The sequence below is a fragment of the Ammospiza caudacuta genome, chromosome 10 (genome assembly GCF_027887145.1).
Source record: "Ammospiza caudacuta isolate bAmmCau1 chromosome 10, bAmmCau1.pri, whole genome shotgun sequence".
Taxonomy (NCBI): Eukaryota; Metazoa; Chordata; class Aves; order Passeriformes; family Passerellidae; genus Ammospiza; species Ammospiza caudacuta.
Window position 1 is genome coordinate 11,340,055 of NC_080602.1, and position 13,491 is coordinate 11,353,545.

Genomic DNA, 13,491 nt, shown 5'->3' on the forward strand with positions numbered 1-13,491 from the left:
CTAATTAGAGCTTGATAAACAAACAAACAAACAAATAAATAAATAAATGGGTTGGGAATGATCATGTGTGTGTGGAGCTCTCTCTCCTGCCCATGGGTCACCACAGCGAAGACCATGGGAGGATCACCACAGGGAGGAAGGTTGTGGGGAAGGTTGTCACTGTGGGGGTCATCATGGTGAGGATGACCACAGTGAGGAAGTCCCTGTGGTGAGGAAGGCCTGCAGTGAGATAAGCTGTGATGAGGAAGACCACAGTGAGGCAGATGAAGAAGGGAAGAAGACCATGCTGAGGGAGAGGCTGGCCATGGTGAAGGGAGACTGTGGTGAGGAAGGTCATGGTGAGGCAGATTGTGAGGAGGAAGACCCTGGTGAGGAAGGCCATGGGGAGGAAGACCACGGTGAGGATGGCCCTGACCACTACAGTGGGTCAGAGCATGGGGGAGGAAGGCGTGCTGAGGGTGAGGATGGTCGTGGTGATGGATGGCCATGGTGAGGAGTCCCACCATGGGGAGGAAGCCGTGCTGCAGTGAAGATGACCATGGTGAGGAGGCAGTGCTGAGGTGAGGATGGCCATGGTGAGGACAACCATGGTGAGCAGTCCCACCACAGGGAGGAAGCCATGCTGAGGGTGAGGATGGTTGTGGCGATAGATGGCCATGGTGAAGATGACCACGGTGAGGATGGCCCTGGTGAGGATGACCATGGTGAGCAGTCCCACCACAGGCAGGAAGCCATGCTGAGGGTGAGGATGGTGGCGGTGACGAAGCACAGGCTGAGGCGCACCCCCACCGCTACCCCCTCTCCCAGCCCGGGTTCACCCCGCGCCGCTCCCCTCAGCGCGGCACCGCCCCCGCCGCGGCTCCGAGGCGGGCCGGGCCCGGCGGGGCGGGTTTAACCCGCCCGGGAAGCGGAAGCGGCGGCGCTGCGGGGCCGCAGGGGCCGGGCCGGGCCGCACTCGCCGAGCGCGGCCGCAGCGGCGGCGGTGAGGCCGGGGACGCACACCGGGACACACCGGGACACACACACGGAGGGAGGGGACGCGAGGGCGGCGGGCGCGGAGCGGGTAACAACGGCCCCACATCCGCCGGGCCGGGCCGAGGTTCCGGGGCCAGCGGCCTGAGCCCGCCGTGTCCCGTCCCGCAGATGCATCACTGCAGGAGGCTGCGGTCCCCGGAGCAGGACGGCGAGCCGGGGCACCGCTGGAAGCGGCGGCGGTCGCGGAGCCGGGAGTGTGAGGGCAGGCTGCGCTACCCGCCCCGCAGGGAGCTCGCCCGCAGATCGCGCTCCAGGAGGTGAGAGCGCTGCCCAAAAAACCCGGCTGCTGATTGAAACCCCTAAGCTCCTAGGGTGGAAGGAAAGGGTTTACTTGTCTGTCTGTCTGTGGTTTTCCTGCTCTTCACCCTTCCCGAAGTTCTCCGAAGCCGTGGCTGTGGTGTTGAGGAGCAGCCGCCTGCCCTGGAATCACGTTTCCATGCTGCGCAGGCATTAAATGCTTTCCTGACAGTCCGCTTCTCTCTGACAGGATTAAACGCAGATTTAAAGCGGCCGCGCTCCTCCCTCGCCTCAGAAAGGATCCCAGCTGGAGGATCCGGCTGCTATAACCCATCCCTCCTGCTTTGCCTCGGGATTTTACCTTTGGTCCTCTCCTTGTCCGGCCTTTCCACAGGGACGGTTCGGGGCTGGGAGCGGGACGGATGAGGGGAGGGTTCTGGAACAGCGGCCCGAGCCGCTGGGGCTGCTGTGGCTGCACTGGTTGGACTGGGCAGGTGCAGCCAGGCAGGAGCTGAGCTCATCTTTGAATTCCTGAAATGCTCTCCAGATTAATTTCTCTCCCCAGCCAGGCTTTTGTTTACTTGGAGGAGGTGGATTGTGAAATAGAGCTGGCGCACTTTTCCCCTTTTTTGTTTCCATCTGATGGGTAATTTGGAGCAGATTTGGATGAAAGCTGGCTTTTGTTGGGTGAAAACAGGTCTGTCCCTTCAGTGTCAGCCTCTTTGAGGAGACCTGAGTCCTTCAGGTTTATTATTATTACTTCTGCTTCCTGTGTGCCCCCAAAGCACACGAGGAGTGTCTGGGCTGGTGCTGGACAGAGCTGTGGGTTGTGTTTGGGTATTTCAGCAATAACCAAGAGCCACGGCTGCCCCAGCACAGTCTGGAATTTGCCCCACTCTGGGATGTCCCCGCAGTGCCCCACGAAGCTGCCAGCAGCAGCAGAGTTGGTTGTTGGCAGGGCAGGGAGCTGCAAACAGCAGAAATTCCCCTTTCCAGGCTGAAGGTCTTGGCTGAAGCTGTTGCTGGGTGACAGCACCGACCTGGGGTTATCCCCGGGGTTATCATCAGGGAGCCAAAGCTCTGCTTTCATTCCAAATTGCAACATCTTCCACCTAGAACACAGCTCCCTTCTCAAGGGGGTGTGAAGCAAGCCTCCAGTGAGATGTGCTGGGGAAGGCACTCGTGTTTTGGGGATGGAAGCAGGGAGGTGTACCCAGTGATCCCAAAACCTCCTGTGGGTCAGTGCCTGCACAGCTGAGTCGGGTCTGAGCTCTCCTGGTGCAGAGTTTGCCCACTGTGTCCTGGGAGGTTGTTGCTCAAGGAGCAGGAGCTTGGGGACAGATTTTCCTTCTGGCTCTTGCTGATGATCCGTGGAGCTGCTGTCTCTGTGTGTGCACGCTGAGGGCTTGGAGCCCTGGGACCTGCTGTCCCCCCGGGGTGACAACCAGAGCAGAGCCCTGCTGCTGCTGCTCCACGCTGGGTTAAGAGCTAACGAGACACGTCGCCGAGGGAGGAGGAGCAGTGACAAACACCTGAGTGTGGTGGCACAGTGGCTCAGGTGATGTGGAGTGTTGGAAGGGACCTTAAAGCCCATCCAGTGCCACGGGCAGGGACACCTTCCACTGTCCCAGGGTGCGCCAAGCCCTGTCCAGCCTGGCCTTGGGATGGGGTGCACAGCAAGGCAGCCTAGCTGGAGCTCTCGCTCTCTCTCAGAGTGTGGTTTTCCCCCAGCTCCTTAAAATGTGGCACCTCCTCAGTGTTTTCTCTCCAGAACTCCTCCCCAGTGGTCAGAGGGTGAGGTGCAGAAGGATTTGAAGCTCCTGGCACAGGGAGTGGGAGCAGGAGGATTTCTGCATGGTGACAGGACCCAGGGGACAGCAGGGAGCTGTGTCAGGGGTGGACGTTAGGAAAAGCTGATTTTCTCCAGAGAATGGACTGAACAGGCTGCCGAGGAGATGGGGTGGCATTGTTGGGGTGTCCCTTGGGGTTCCACAGTCCTGACACTGCCTTTCCATGACTCAGCCTCAGCGGGGCTGTGGGAATAGGATTATCCCTGTGGCAGGGAGAAATGATGAGGATGATTTTATTCTATCAGAAGGCTAATTAATTACTTTATTATACTCTATTATTTTACTTCATTATATTTTTATTTATTATTATTACTTTATACTATATTATTATAATATATTACACTGTGTTTAATTACATCTAAATTGAATCTGCTGGGTACTGAACTGCTCCTCACTTGCACAGCATCTCGTGGCTGTTAGCTGACAGTCTCCACATACACACACACAGACACACACTTGGCCCTGACAGGCCAAGGAAATTGTCCATGTTTGGAAAGACAGGAGTCTGCTAAGGAAGGCAGTAGCCTCCCCTGAAATGGAGAATGTAAACCCCTCTCAATTGCTATAAATTTTCATTTAAGGGGCTCTCAGGCAAAGATATGGGAGCAGGAAATAACAGTTATTTAATAGGGAAAGAAAAAAAAATAAAAGGATAAAATAAACAGTGCAGTACACTAGAACAACACTGACAGAGTCAGAGCCCAACCTGACACCCTGTGGGTCAGGGTGTTGGTGGCAGTCCCATTGGAAATGTGGCTGCAGCCCTCCTGCAGTGTCAGGGGTGGTTCTGTTGGAGCAAGGGGATCCTGTAGAGAAGGATGTATTCTTCCTCTGAAGATCCAGTGGAAGGAGAGGCAGCTGCTGCTCCTCCGGGGAATCCCGTGCAGAAAGCCGTGCTGGTGTCTCAAAACCTCTGGATTATATCTGGGTAGCAATGCTTGGCTCCTCCCTCTGGGCGGAGCATCTCACAATGGGATATTATAGTTCTTATCAGCCATGCTGTGACATTCAATAGTCTGTTATCAGCAATGTCCCCTCCCAGGGAGGTGTGAATGTGGTCACTCAGAGATAAGACAAACTGCCCACTTGACAAAGGTAATCTGCCATACAGATGGGAATGGAAAACATCTTGCATTGCAATCTGGAACAGAAATAAAACACCATCACTTTGGGTAAACAACCTTTATATTGTATTCTGCTTTTTGCACAAACACAGGAGCAGCGAATGAGATGCGAATTGTTTTTCCTTTCTCTGAGGTTCAGAGAATATGAATCCCAGCATACCCTTGGGGAAGCTGTGCCTTGCTTTTCCCTGTGGCTGCCCGGGACTGTTCCAGCGTTCCCAGCCAGGCTTTAAGGGCGCTGTTTCTGTGCCACAGCCATGAGAGGATGCCGTACCAGCGGCGCTGCCGGCGGGACAGCGATGCGTGCCGGCTGGAGGAGCGCAGCCCGTCCCTGGGGCAGGATTTCTGCCCAGCCCGGCGGCCCTGGCGGCGCTCCCGGGGCCGGGGGCAGCACCAGCAGCGGCCCCGGCGCTACCCACAGCAGCAGCAGCAGCACTGCCGCCGCCGCAGGAGCAGGTCTTGTAGCAGCGCCTCCTCGGTGAGTAGCACCCGCTGCGAGCTCGGCTCTAACTGTTCTTGCCTCCTTCCAGCCCCGTTCGAGCGCTCTGGTGAGTACCTCGATCCTGTTGCTGTGTTTGTTGTGGAGTTCTTCACCTCACTCCCCCATCTGTGCTGTGCTCGTGGCTGTGGGGTTTTGCCTTAAATTAATCCGTGAGGGAGCTAAGCCTGTGTTCTGTAGGGCCAGGGAGGGGATCAGGGAGAGCTTCCAGTGGCACTCACGTGGTGCCTCGGCCCGGGGCCAGCCCTGCTCCCTGTGGCCGGGGATTCGCTTCTGCCTGCGGCTGCTGCTGCTTCTGGGGAGGTTTGGGGCAGCATTCCTCGGTTTGGCTTCCTTCCTGGATCCCCTTGCAGGTGGGATTGGTCAGCCTGGCTCTCCAGAGCTGATTTTACGCCCTGTCAGTTCTGAGAGAGTGTCCCACCTTCTGAGGGTACGTGTGTGTCCTCTTTCCCACTTGGATTTCAGCTTCCTGCACACTTCACTCTGAAATGCAGCATTCCTTCCCGGGATTAACTGGGAATGTCTGCAGCTGGGTGGGGGCTGGTCCCAGGCCTGCTCTGGAAGTGGTGGCAGGTGTCAGAGCCCTTCAGCTCTTCCCTCCCGTGAGGAGGAGCGCTCCCCTCCCACCTGAAATGTGACCACAGCTGAGGGATGGGCTCTGATCCCACAGCTGGTTAATCTGGGAACTTCTGAGCTCCTCCTTTTGGTTCCTCTCCAGCTGACTGTGGAATTGGGGTGTTGAGGGAGGCAGGGCTGTGCTGGGGTGTGTGGTGGTGATGCTGTGCAGGTCTGGACCGGCAGGAGCTCAGCCCTCCAACACCTCACAGCTCTCCCAGCTCTCCTCCCACCTTCTCCTCTGATTTTTTGGGGAGTTTTGATCTTAGCTCATTATTTTGGACCTGCTGGGGGGAGCGAGGGGCACAGAAAAGCCTGCTAGAAGCTGAGGCATGGAAATGCCAAGGTTTCCCTGAATTCCTTTGGCTGCAGGGATTGTAACTATTTTGAAAGCAGACTAGAACAAGGTGAGGAATTAGGACAGCTCGCTTTGTGGACCTTGCAGGAACCTTGGGCTGGTTTTCTAGTAGAAGCTTGCCAGTAGCAGGGTGTGAACATCACCTCAGAGCGTGCCTGAAGTGTTCCCTGGGGATTGATTTCCCTGTCCTGTTCCTAAAGCTCTCCCAGTTCCAAAAAGGCCGATGCGCCCCAGCGGGTCTGCGAGCAGCCACGCGGATTTAAGCTCAGCGTGGCACAAAGTTTCTCTTCAGAAGGGGCAGGGCAGGACACAGCTCTGGCCACCTGGAGCTGCATTGCTTGAGGAACAAAGAGGGAAAAAACCTGCTACTGTGGCTTCTGCTGGGCAGCCTGTCCAAACTGAGCGCTTGCCAGCCCAGAGGTGACGTTGTGCTGGCCAAGGCCTCCTCCTGCCGTGCATCCTCCGTGGGGAACAGAGGATTCCTCCTGCAGCTCCCCACCCTGGAAGAGGAGGGCATTTCCCTGCCCTAGAGGCCGAGCTAGCTAATGAGAGCCGAGTTTTCTTGCCGTACCTGTAGCTGTTGATGACTTTTCTGTTTTGAAGTCAGTTCTGTGTCTTGACGTGTCCCTTGCAATATCCCTATCGTTTATATACATGCCGTGTGCCTTATGAAATGCTGGCATCTGGAAAATCCACCCACCGGCGGCCCCGTCGTCCCTGCAACCTTTGACTGCCCGCCCTGGGGGGGTGAGTGCAGAGGAGCCAGCAGAGCAGTAAGCGCAGCAGGAGCGTGGAAGATGACAAGGAAGGTCACCTGGTGTGCAGGATCGGCGATTGGCTTCAAGAGCGATGTACAGCCACCTTTCGTAAAACTTTACCTCTACTTTTACCCCGGGTTAGCCCAGAGCTCTCTGGCCTCTACTGGAGGGGTCTCTAGTGGTTCATTTACTGAGCATAACTTGCCTGAGGCAGAGGCTTGAGTTGTAAAGAGTGTAGCGGTGACAGACGGTTGTTTTGGTTGCTCTGAGGTTTTGTTGGTGTGAAGTGGCAGGAGCCCAGCCCTGCCCCGGCCCCCCGGGCTCACACCCCCTCCTGTTTTCTCTCCTAGATGAAATCGTGGGCAGCCTCGGTGAAGGCACTTTTGGGAAGGTGGTGGAGTGTGTGGACCATGCCAGGTGGGCTCCTTTCCTTGCATCTGGCCCTCCATGCCACACCCACACACATGGCAGTTCCCCCTGGGCTCACGGGACTGAGTTTGTCACCTTCCATGTGTCACTGCCCTCCTCAGAGCGAGGGAAGGGGAAAGCTCCAGAATTTACAGGCTGGTGTGTTAAGGGAAGCATTCTCTCCTCCTTCTCCTCCTTCTCCTCCTTCTCCTTCTCGTCTTCTCTCTCCTTGTCTGTTCTTAGAATAGAGTATCAGAATATTTTAATATTCTAGAATGAAGTAGAATTTTCAAATATTCTAATATTCTAGGAATGGAATAGAATAGAATAGAATAGAATAGAATAGAATAGAATAGAATAGAATAGAATAGAATAGAGGAATATCCTGATCAGGAAGGGACCCTAAGGGTAAAGTGGTGGAGTGTGTGGACCATGCCAGGTGGGCTCCTTTCCCTGACCAGAATTTACAGGCTGGTGTGTTAAGGGAAGCATTCCATTCCATTTTTAGAATTGAATATTAGAATATTGTAATAGTCTAAGAATATTCTAATATTCTGTTTTTAGAATAGAATAGAGGAACATAGGATATATTTTATTTATATATATATAAAATAGAGGAATAGAATATCCTGAGCTGGAAGGGACCCACACCAGTCATCCAAGTGCAGCTCCCGGCCCTGCATGGCACCCCAGCAATCCCACCCTGTACACTCCTGAGAGCGTTGTCCTGGAGCCTCAGGGCTGTGCCCATTCCCTGGAGCACCTGCTCAGTGCCCAGCACCCTCTGGGGAAGAGCTTCTCCCTGATCTGCAGCTTCTCCCTGATCTGACACCCAGCCTGAGCCTCTGAGCCCCACCACGGAAGGCTGTTCTGCAGGGAGTTCCTGCTGAGGGGTGGCCCCTGTGACCTCCTGATCTGCCAGGGCACCTCTCCATTGTCCCCTTTCACCTCCCCCGTGGTTACATCTGACCCCTGCTCTGGCCCCAAGCCCTGGGCTCAGTTTGCTGCAGGACTCTGCTGCCTCCCAGGGTGGCCCTGGGGTCACACAGAGCTGTGTCAGGAGTGTCCCTTGGGGGTGATGGCCAGTAGTGACCTTTCACTAATTGGCAGTGCCAATTAGCCACTGCCCAAGCTGCAAGGAGAGCTGGCAGAGCTTTGTTAGGACAAGTGATGCCTGGATGTGCCTCTCCCCGTGGGCTGAGCACACAGTTCTGTCTCTGACTCCATCCCTGTGTCTCCTCCCTTGCAGAGGCAAGTCCCAGGTGGCACTGAAGATCATAAAGAACGTTGGGAAGTACAGAGAGGCTGCCAGGCTGGAAATCAACGTCCTGAAGAAAATCAAAGAGAAGGACAAGGAGAACAAGTTGTGAGTTCCCAGTGCCGCGTCCTGGCACACCGAGCAGCACGGGGCTGAGGATGGGGTGAGGGAAACTGGCCCCATTCCTCACCGCCCTGTCCCACAGGAGCTGGGGTAACCTGGCACACAGAGCAGCACAGGCTGAGGATTGGGTGAGGGGGAACTGGCCCCATTCCTCTGCTGGGGAGCTGGGGAGCTTGAAGCATCTCCCTGGGTTGCTGTGCTGCAGAGGCAGCTCTGCTCCCCAGCCACTCCTGAGGTGGCCAGAACACCAGAAGAGCTGTCCTGATCATCCCTTAAAGGTGGCTAAGCCCTGCCTCTCTCTCCCTGCACAGCCTGTGCGTCCTCATGTCAGACTGGTTCAACTTCCACGGCCACATGTGCATCGCCTTTGAGCTGCTGGGCAAGAACACCTTCGAGTTCCTGAAGGAGAACAACTTCCAGCCCTACCCCCTGCCACAGATCCGGCACATGGCCTACCAGCTGTGCCATGCCCTGAGATGTGAGTGGTGGTGGTGGGCACAGGGGGGCCAGCATGAGGGAAGGGATGGCAATCTTGAGTCCATGCTTCAGAAGACTGAATTATTATTTTATTATATAATACATTACATTACATTACATTACATTACGGTATAATATAATATAATATAATATAATATAATATAATATAATATAATATAATATAATATAATATAATATAATATAATATAATGTAGTATAATATAGTATAGTATAATGTAGTATAGTATAAAATAGTATAGTACAATATAATATAGTATAGTATAATATAGTATAGTATATTACATTACAGTATATATAATATCATATAATATCATATAATATCATATCATATAATATCATATATTGAATATATATATATGTTTTCATATATATATTAAAAGAAAATTATATACTAAAACTCTACTGAAAGAATAGAAGAAAGGATTTCATCAGAATGCTAGAAATGAAAAGCAATGGTAATAAAATCTTGTGACTGACCAGAGGCCCAACACAGCTGGACCTGTGATTGGTCATCAAGTAGAAACAACTCACATAGACCAATCAAAGGTGCACCTGTTGCATTCCACAGCAGCAGATCATTATTGTTTTTCTTTCCTCTGAGGCTTCTCAGCTTCTCAGGAGAAAAATCCCGTCAAAAGGATTTTTCGTAAAATATGTCTGTGACAAGTGATCCCCACGAGCTGGGGGCACTGGCACTGGGCTGGGCAGAGCAGTGCCCTGCTGGTGCTTAGAGAGATGTTTTCCTCCTCCCTCTGTGCAGTTCTACACGACAACCAGCTGACTCACACTGACCTCAAGCCAGAAAACATCCTGTTTGTCAACTCGGATTTTGACACTCTGTACAACGAGAACAAGGTGGGTTCTGTCCCAGGGAGCACTGGCTGCACAGAACAGGCTGCCTTTATCCCTCCCTGCAGAAATTGGATCTTCCGTGCTCTGTCCCGGTCCTCAGAGCCTGGGAAGTGGCAACAAGGTGGAAGGCAGAGCTCTTCTTCCTGCTGTGCCTTCCAAAAGCCTTAAGGCTGCCCAGAGTGTGCAGGGATTTTCCATAATGCTGCTCTGGGGATCCTCAGAGCTTGGAGCTCCACAGCTCCATCCCTGTGAGGAGGTGCAGAGCAGAGCTCCTGGGGTTCCTCAGAGCTCCACAGTTCCATCCCTCTGAGGAGGTGCAGAGTAGCCCTTCTGGGCTCCTCAGAGCTCCACAGTTCCATCCCTGTGAGGAGGGGCAGACCAGAGCTCCTGGGGCTCCTCAGAGCTCCATCCCAGTGAGGAAGGAGCTCTGGAGGAGGTGCAGACCAGCACTTTGGGGTTTCTCAGAGCTCCACACCTCCACCTCTGTGAGGAGCTGCAGAGGATGACTCTGGGTGCTCCTCAGAGCTCCATCTCTGTGAGGAGATGCAGAGCAGCACTTTGGGGCTCCTCAGAGCTCCACAATCCACCCCCTTGAGGAGATGCAGAGCAGCACTCCCGGGGCTCCTCAGAGCTCCATCCCTGTGAGGAAAGAGCTCTGGAAGAAGTGCAGACCAGCAGTTTGGGGTTTCTCAGAGCTCAGAGCTCCATCCCTTTGAGGAGGTGCAGAGCAGCACTTTGGGGTTCCTCAGAGCTCCACAGCTCCATCTCTGTGAGGAGCTGCAGAGGATCAGTCCAGGTGCTCTTCAGAGCTCTGTCCCTGTGAGGGGGTGCAGAGCAGCATTTTGGGGGCTTCTCAGAGCTCCACAGCTCCATCCCTGTGGGGAGGCACAGCCCACACTCCTGGAGCTCCTCTCCCAGCTCCATCCCTGCGAGGAGGCACAGCCCAGCCCCTGAAGCTCCTGTCCCAGCTCATCCTTGTGCTTTTCCTGCAGAGCTGTGAGCAGAAGTCCATCCGGAACACGAGCATCCGCGTGGCCGACTTCGGCAGCGCCACCTTCGACCACGAGCACCACACCACCATCGTGGCCACGCGGCACTACCGGCCCCCAGAAGTGATCCTGGGTGAGAGCTGCACCTTCTGGGCATGGGGAACCAGACTGGGAACGCTCCAGCTCTTGGGCAGATCATTTCTAGTGTGGAATTTCCAGAGTCTAGCTCTTGTGGATAATTTCAGTGTGGAATTCTTGTGGTTTCACCAAGGAGGAATGTGGTGGGGGTTGTTGGGTGTGGTGGTGTTCACATGGGTCCCAGGATGAGGGAAGAGATGGGAATCTTGACTCCATGTTTCAGAAGGCTGATTTATTATTTTATGATAAATTAAAATAAAATGATGTATTAAAACTATACTAAAAGAAAGGATTTTATCAGAAGGCTTGAAAGGAACAGAAAAATAATGGAATGATAATAAAATCTTGTGACTGACCAGAGAGTCTGCGACAGCCAGACTGTGAGTGGCCATTAATTATAAACAACCACATGAGACCAATCACAGATCCAGCTGTTGCATTCCATAGCAGCAGATAATTATTGTTTACATTTTGTTTCTGAGGCCTCTCAGCTTCTCAGGAGGAAAAATCCTAACAAAAGGATTTTTTCATAGAATATGTCCATGACAGCTGGGAAGCACAGAGTTAATTTGGTTTTCTTTGCAGAGCTGGGCTGGGCACAGCCCTGTGATGTCTGGAGCACTGGCTGCATTCTGTTTGAGTATTACCGTGGCTTCACGCTCTTCCAGGTAGGATTCTTGTTCCCTGAGAACCCTTTGTGTCCAGAAGGGCTCAGGATTAGGTGAAGGGGAGGGAAACACAGATCAAGCACTGAAAATGAGAGGCTGAGTGTGAAAATGAGGCCTGGAAAAGGGCTGGTTTGAGGAGTGCCTTGCTGGAAGGACAGAGTTGGGATCACTTCTGGGTTTTGGTTATGTCTGTTCTCTGAAGAAAGGGAAAAGCAAAACGTGAAAAGTTGGATAGGACCTGGTGGAATCCTTTCTCCCTGTCCCTGCAGAGGTGACAAACCTTTTGTCACCAGCTCCCCAAGCTCTGACCCACCACTGCTGTGCTCCTTTGCAGACCCACGAGAACCGAGAGCACCTTGTCATGATGGAGAAGATCCTGGGGCCGCTCCCATCCCACATGGTCCACAAAACTCGGTAAGAGCCTGGTCCTGAGCTCAGCCAGGCACCACCACCTGCAGGGAGGGAGAGCTCCTGCCTGACCCCACCTTTCCCATGCAGGAAGCAGAAATACTTCCACAATGGCAGCCTGGTGTGGGATGAGAACACGTCTGATGGCAGATACGTCCAGGAGAACTGCAAACCCCTGCGGGTGGGTGCTGCTCCCCTCCCTCCCTGGGGCAGGGCTGGGGCTCAGGGCTGCAATTCCCTTTGGGACTGCTTGGCAGGGAGCCCCAGCTCTCATCTGCAGGGAGCCTGCTCTGGATAGGGCAGGATGGGGATCAGGGAAAGGGGAATGATGTGTTTGGGGTGGGAGGCTGCCCTGGCCCAGGGTTCCTGAGTCCCTGTGGGCATCAGGGCAGTGTTTGCTGTGTTTGGGATGGGAAGCAGCCTTGGCCCCAGTGTTGGGGATGCTGTATTTGGGATGGGATGCTGTATTTAGGATGGGAGGCTGTCCTGGGGGATGCTGTATTTGGGATGGGATGCTGTATTTGGGATGGGAAGCTGCCCTGGGGGATGCTGTATTTGGGATGGGATGCTGTATTTGGGATGGGAGGCAGCTCTAGTCCAGGGTTCCTGAGTCCCTGTGGGTATCAGGGCAGTGGGGGATGCTGTGTTTGGGATGGGAAGTGCTGGGGGATGCTGTACTTAGGATAGGAAGCAGCCTTGGCTCTAGAGTTCCTGAGTCCTGAATATTAGGGCAGTGGGGGATGCTGTATTTGGGATGGGGTGCTATATTTAGGATGGGATGCTGTATTTGGGGTGGGAGGCTGCCCTGGGGGATGCTGTATTTGGGATGGGAAGCAGTCCAGGGGGATGCTGTATTTGGGGTGGGAGGCTGTATTTGGGGTGGGAGGCTGTATTTGGGGTGGGAGGCTGTATTTGGGATGGGAAGCTGCCCTGGGGGATGCTGTATTTGGGATGGGATGCTATATTTGGGATGGGAGGCTGCCCTGGGGGATGCTGTATTTGGGATGGGATGCTATATTTGGGATGGGAGGCTGCCCTGGGGGATGCTGTATTTGGGATGGGATGCTGTATTTGGGATGGGAGGCTGCCCTGCCCAGGCAGGGGCTGAGCCCGTGTCCCTGTCCCTTTCAGACCTACATGCTGCACGACTCCCTGGAGCACGCTCAGCTCTTTGACCTGATGAGGAGGATGCTGGAATTCGACCCCTCGAAGAGGATCACGTTCTCCGAGGCCCTCCTGCACCCTTTCTTTGCCGGGCTCTCGGCAGAGGAGCGGATGCTGTGCGGGCGCGGCGCCAGCCGGGACCTGAGCAGATGACGGCCGGGATCCTTCGGGGTGGATCCCTTGGGGTGGATCCTACACGATGGATCCCATGGGATGGACCCCACAAGATGGAGCCCACCGGCCTCTGCAGCTCAGCCCCACTCCCCTCCCCGAGTCCGCAGGGGCTGGGGCACTGCCACAAGGACCCTGGGAGGAGAGGGGGAAGGAAAGCTCTGTTGGAAAGCACAGATTTGTCTATTTATATGTTGTAAAGTTAAAATAAAGTGTTTCTTATTGTTTGATACTTCCCTGGTAGGTGGGTGTAGGGTTGTGTTGCCTCTTGTGCAAAGGAAGAGGGAGATGGAGAAAATTCACCTGGAATCGGTGAGGAGGAGTGGCCCGGTGCCTGC

The 13,491-nt window shown here is 54.2% G+C and overlaps 1 protein-coding gene across 3 annotated transcripts; it reads left to right on the forward strand.

Moving 5' to 3' along the window:
• Positions 1-938: 938 nt before the first annotated feature.
• On the forward strand, positions 939-13,386 carry CLK3 (CDC like kinase 3). 3 transcript variants are annotated; one of them, XM_058811129.1, is made up of 13 exons: positions 939-982; positions 1,144-1,292; positions 4,502-4,724; positions 6,476-6,569; positions 6,827-6,893; positions 8,134-8,250; positions 8,577-8,743; positions 9,524-9,618; positions 10,608-10,737; positions 11,328-11,410; positions 11,745-11,824; positions 11,909-11,999; positions 12,950-13,386. In XM_058811129.1, the coding sequence occupies exons 2-13, from the start codon at positions 1,144-1,146 to the stop codon at positions 13,133-13,135; spliced, it is 1,482 nt and encodes a 493-aa protein (XP_058667112.1). In that variant the 5' UTR covers positions 939-982; the 3' UTR covers positions 13,136-13,386. The 3 variants fall into 3 exon arrangements, with proteins under 3 accessions (XP_058667112.1, XP_058667113.1, XP_058667114.1); XM_058811130.1 differs by lacking the exon at positions 939-982 and having other exon boundaries at positions 1,181-1,292; positions 4,339-4,724; XM_058811131.1 differs by lacking the exons at positions 939-982; positions 1,144-1,292; positions 4,502-4,724; positions 6,476-6,569; positions 6,827-6,893 and adding an exon at positions 7,304-7,323.
• The last annotated feature ends 105 nt before the right edge of the window (positions 13,387-13,491 follow it).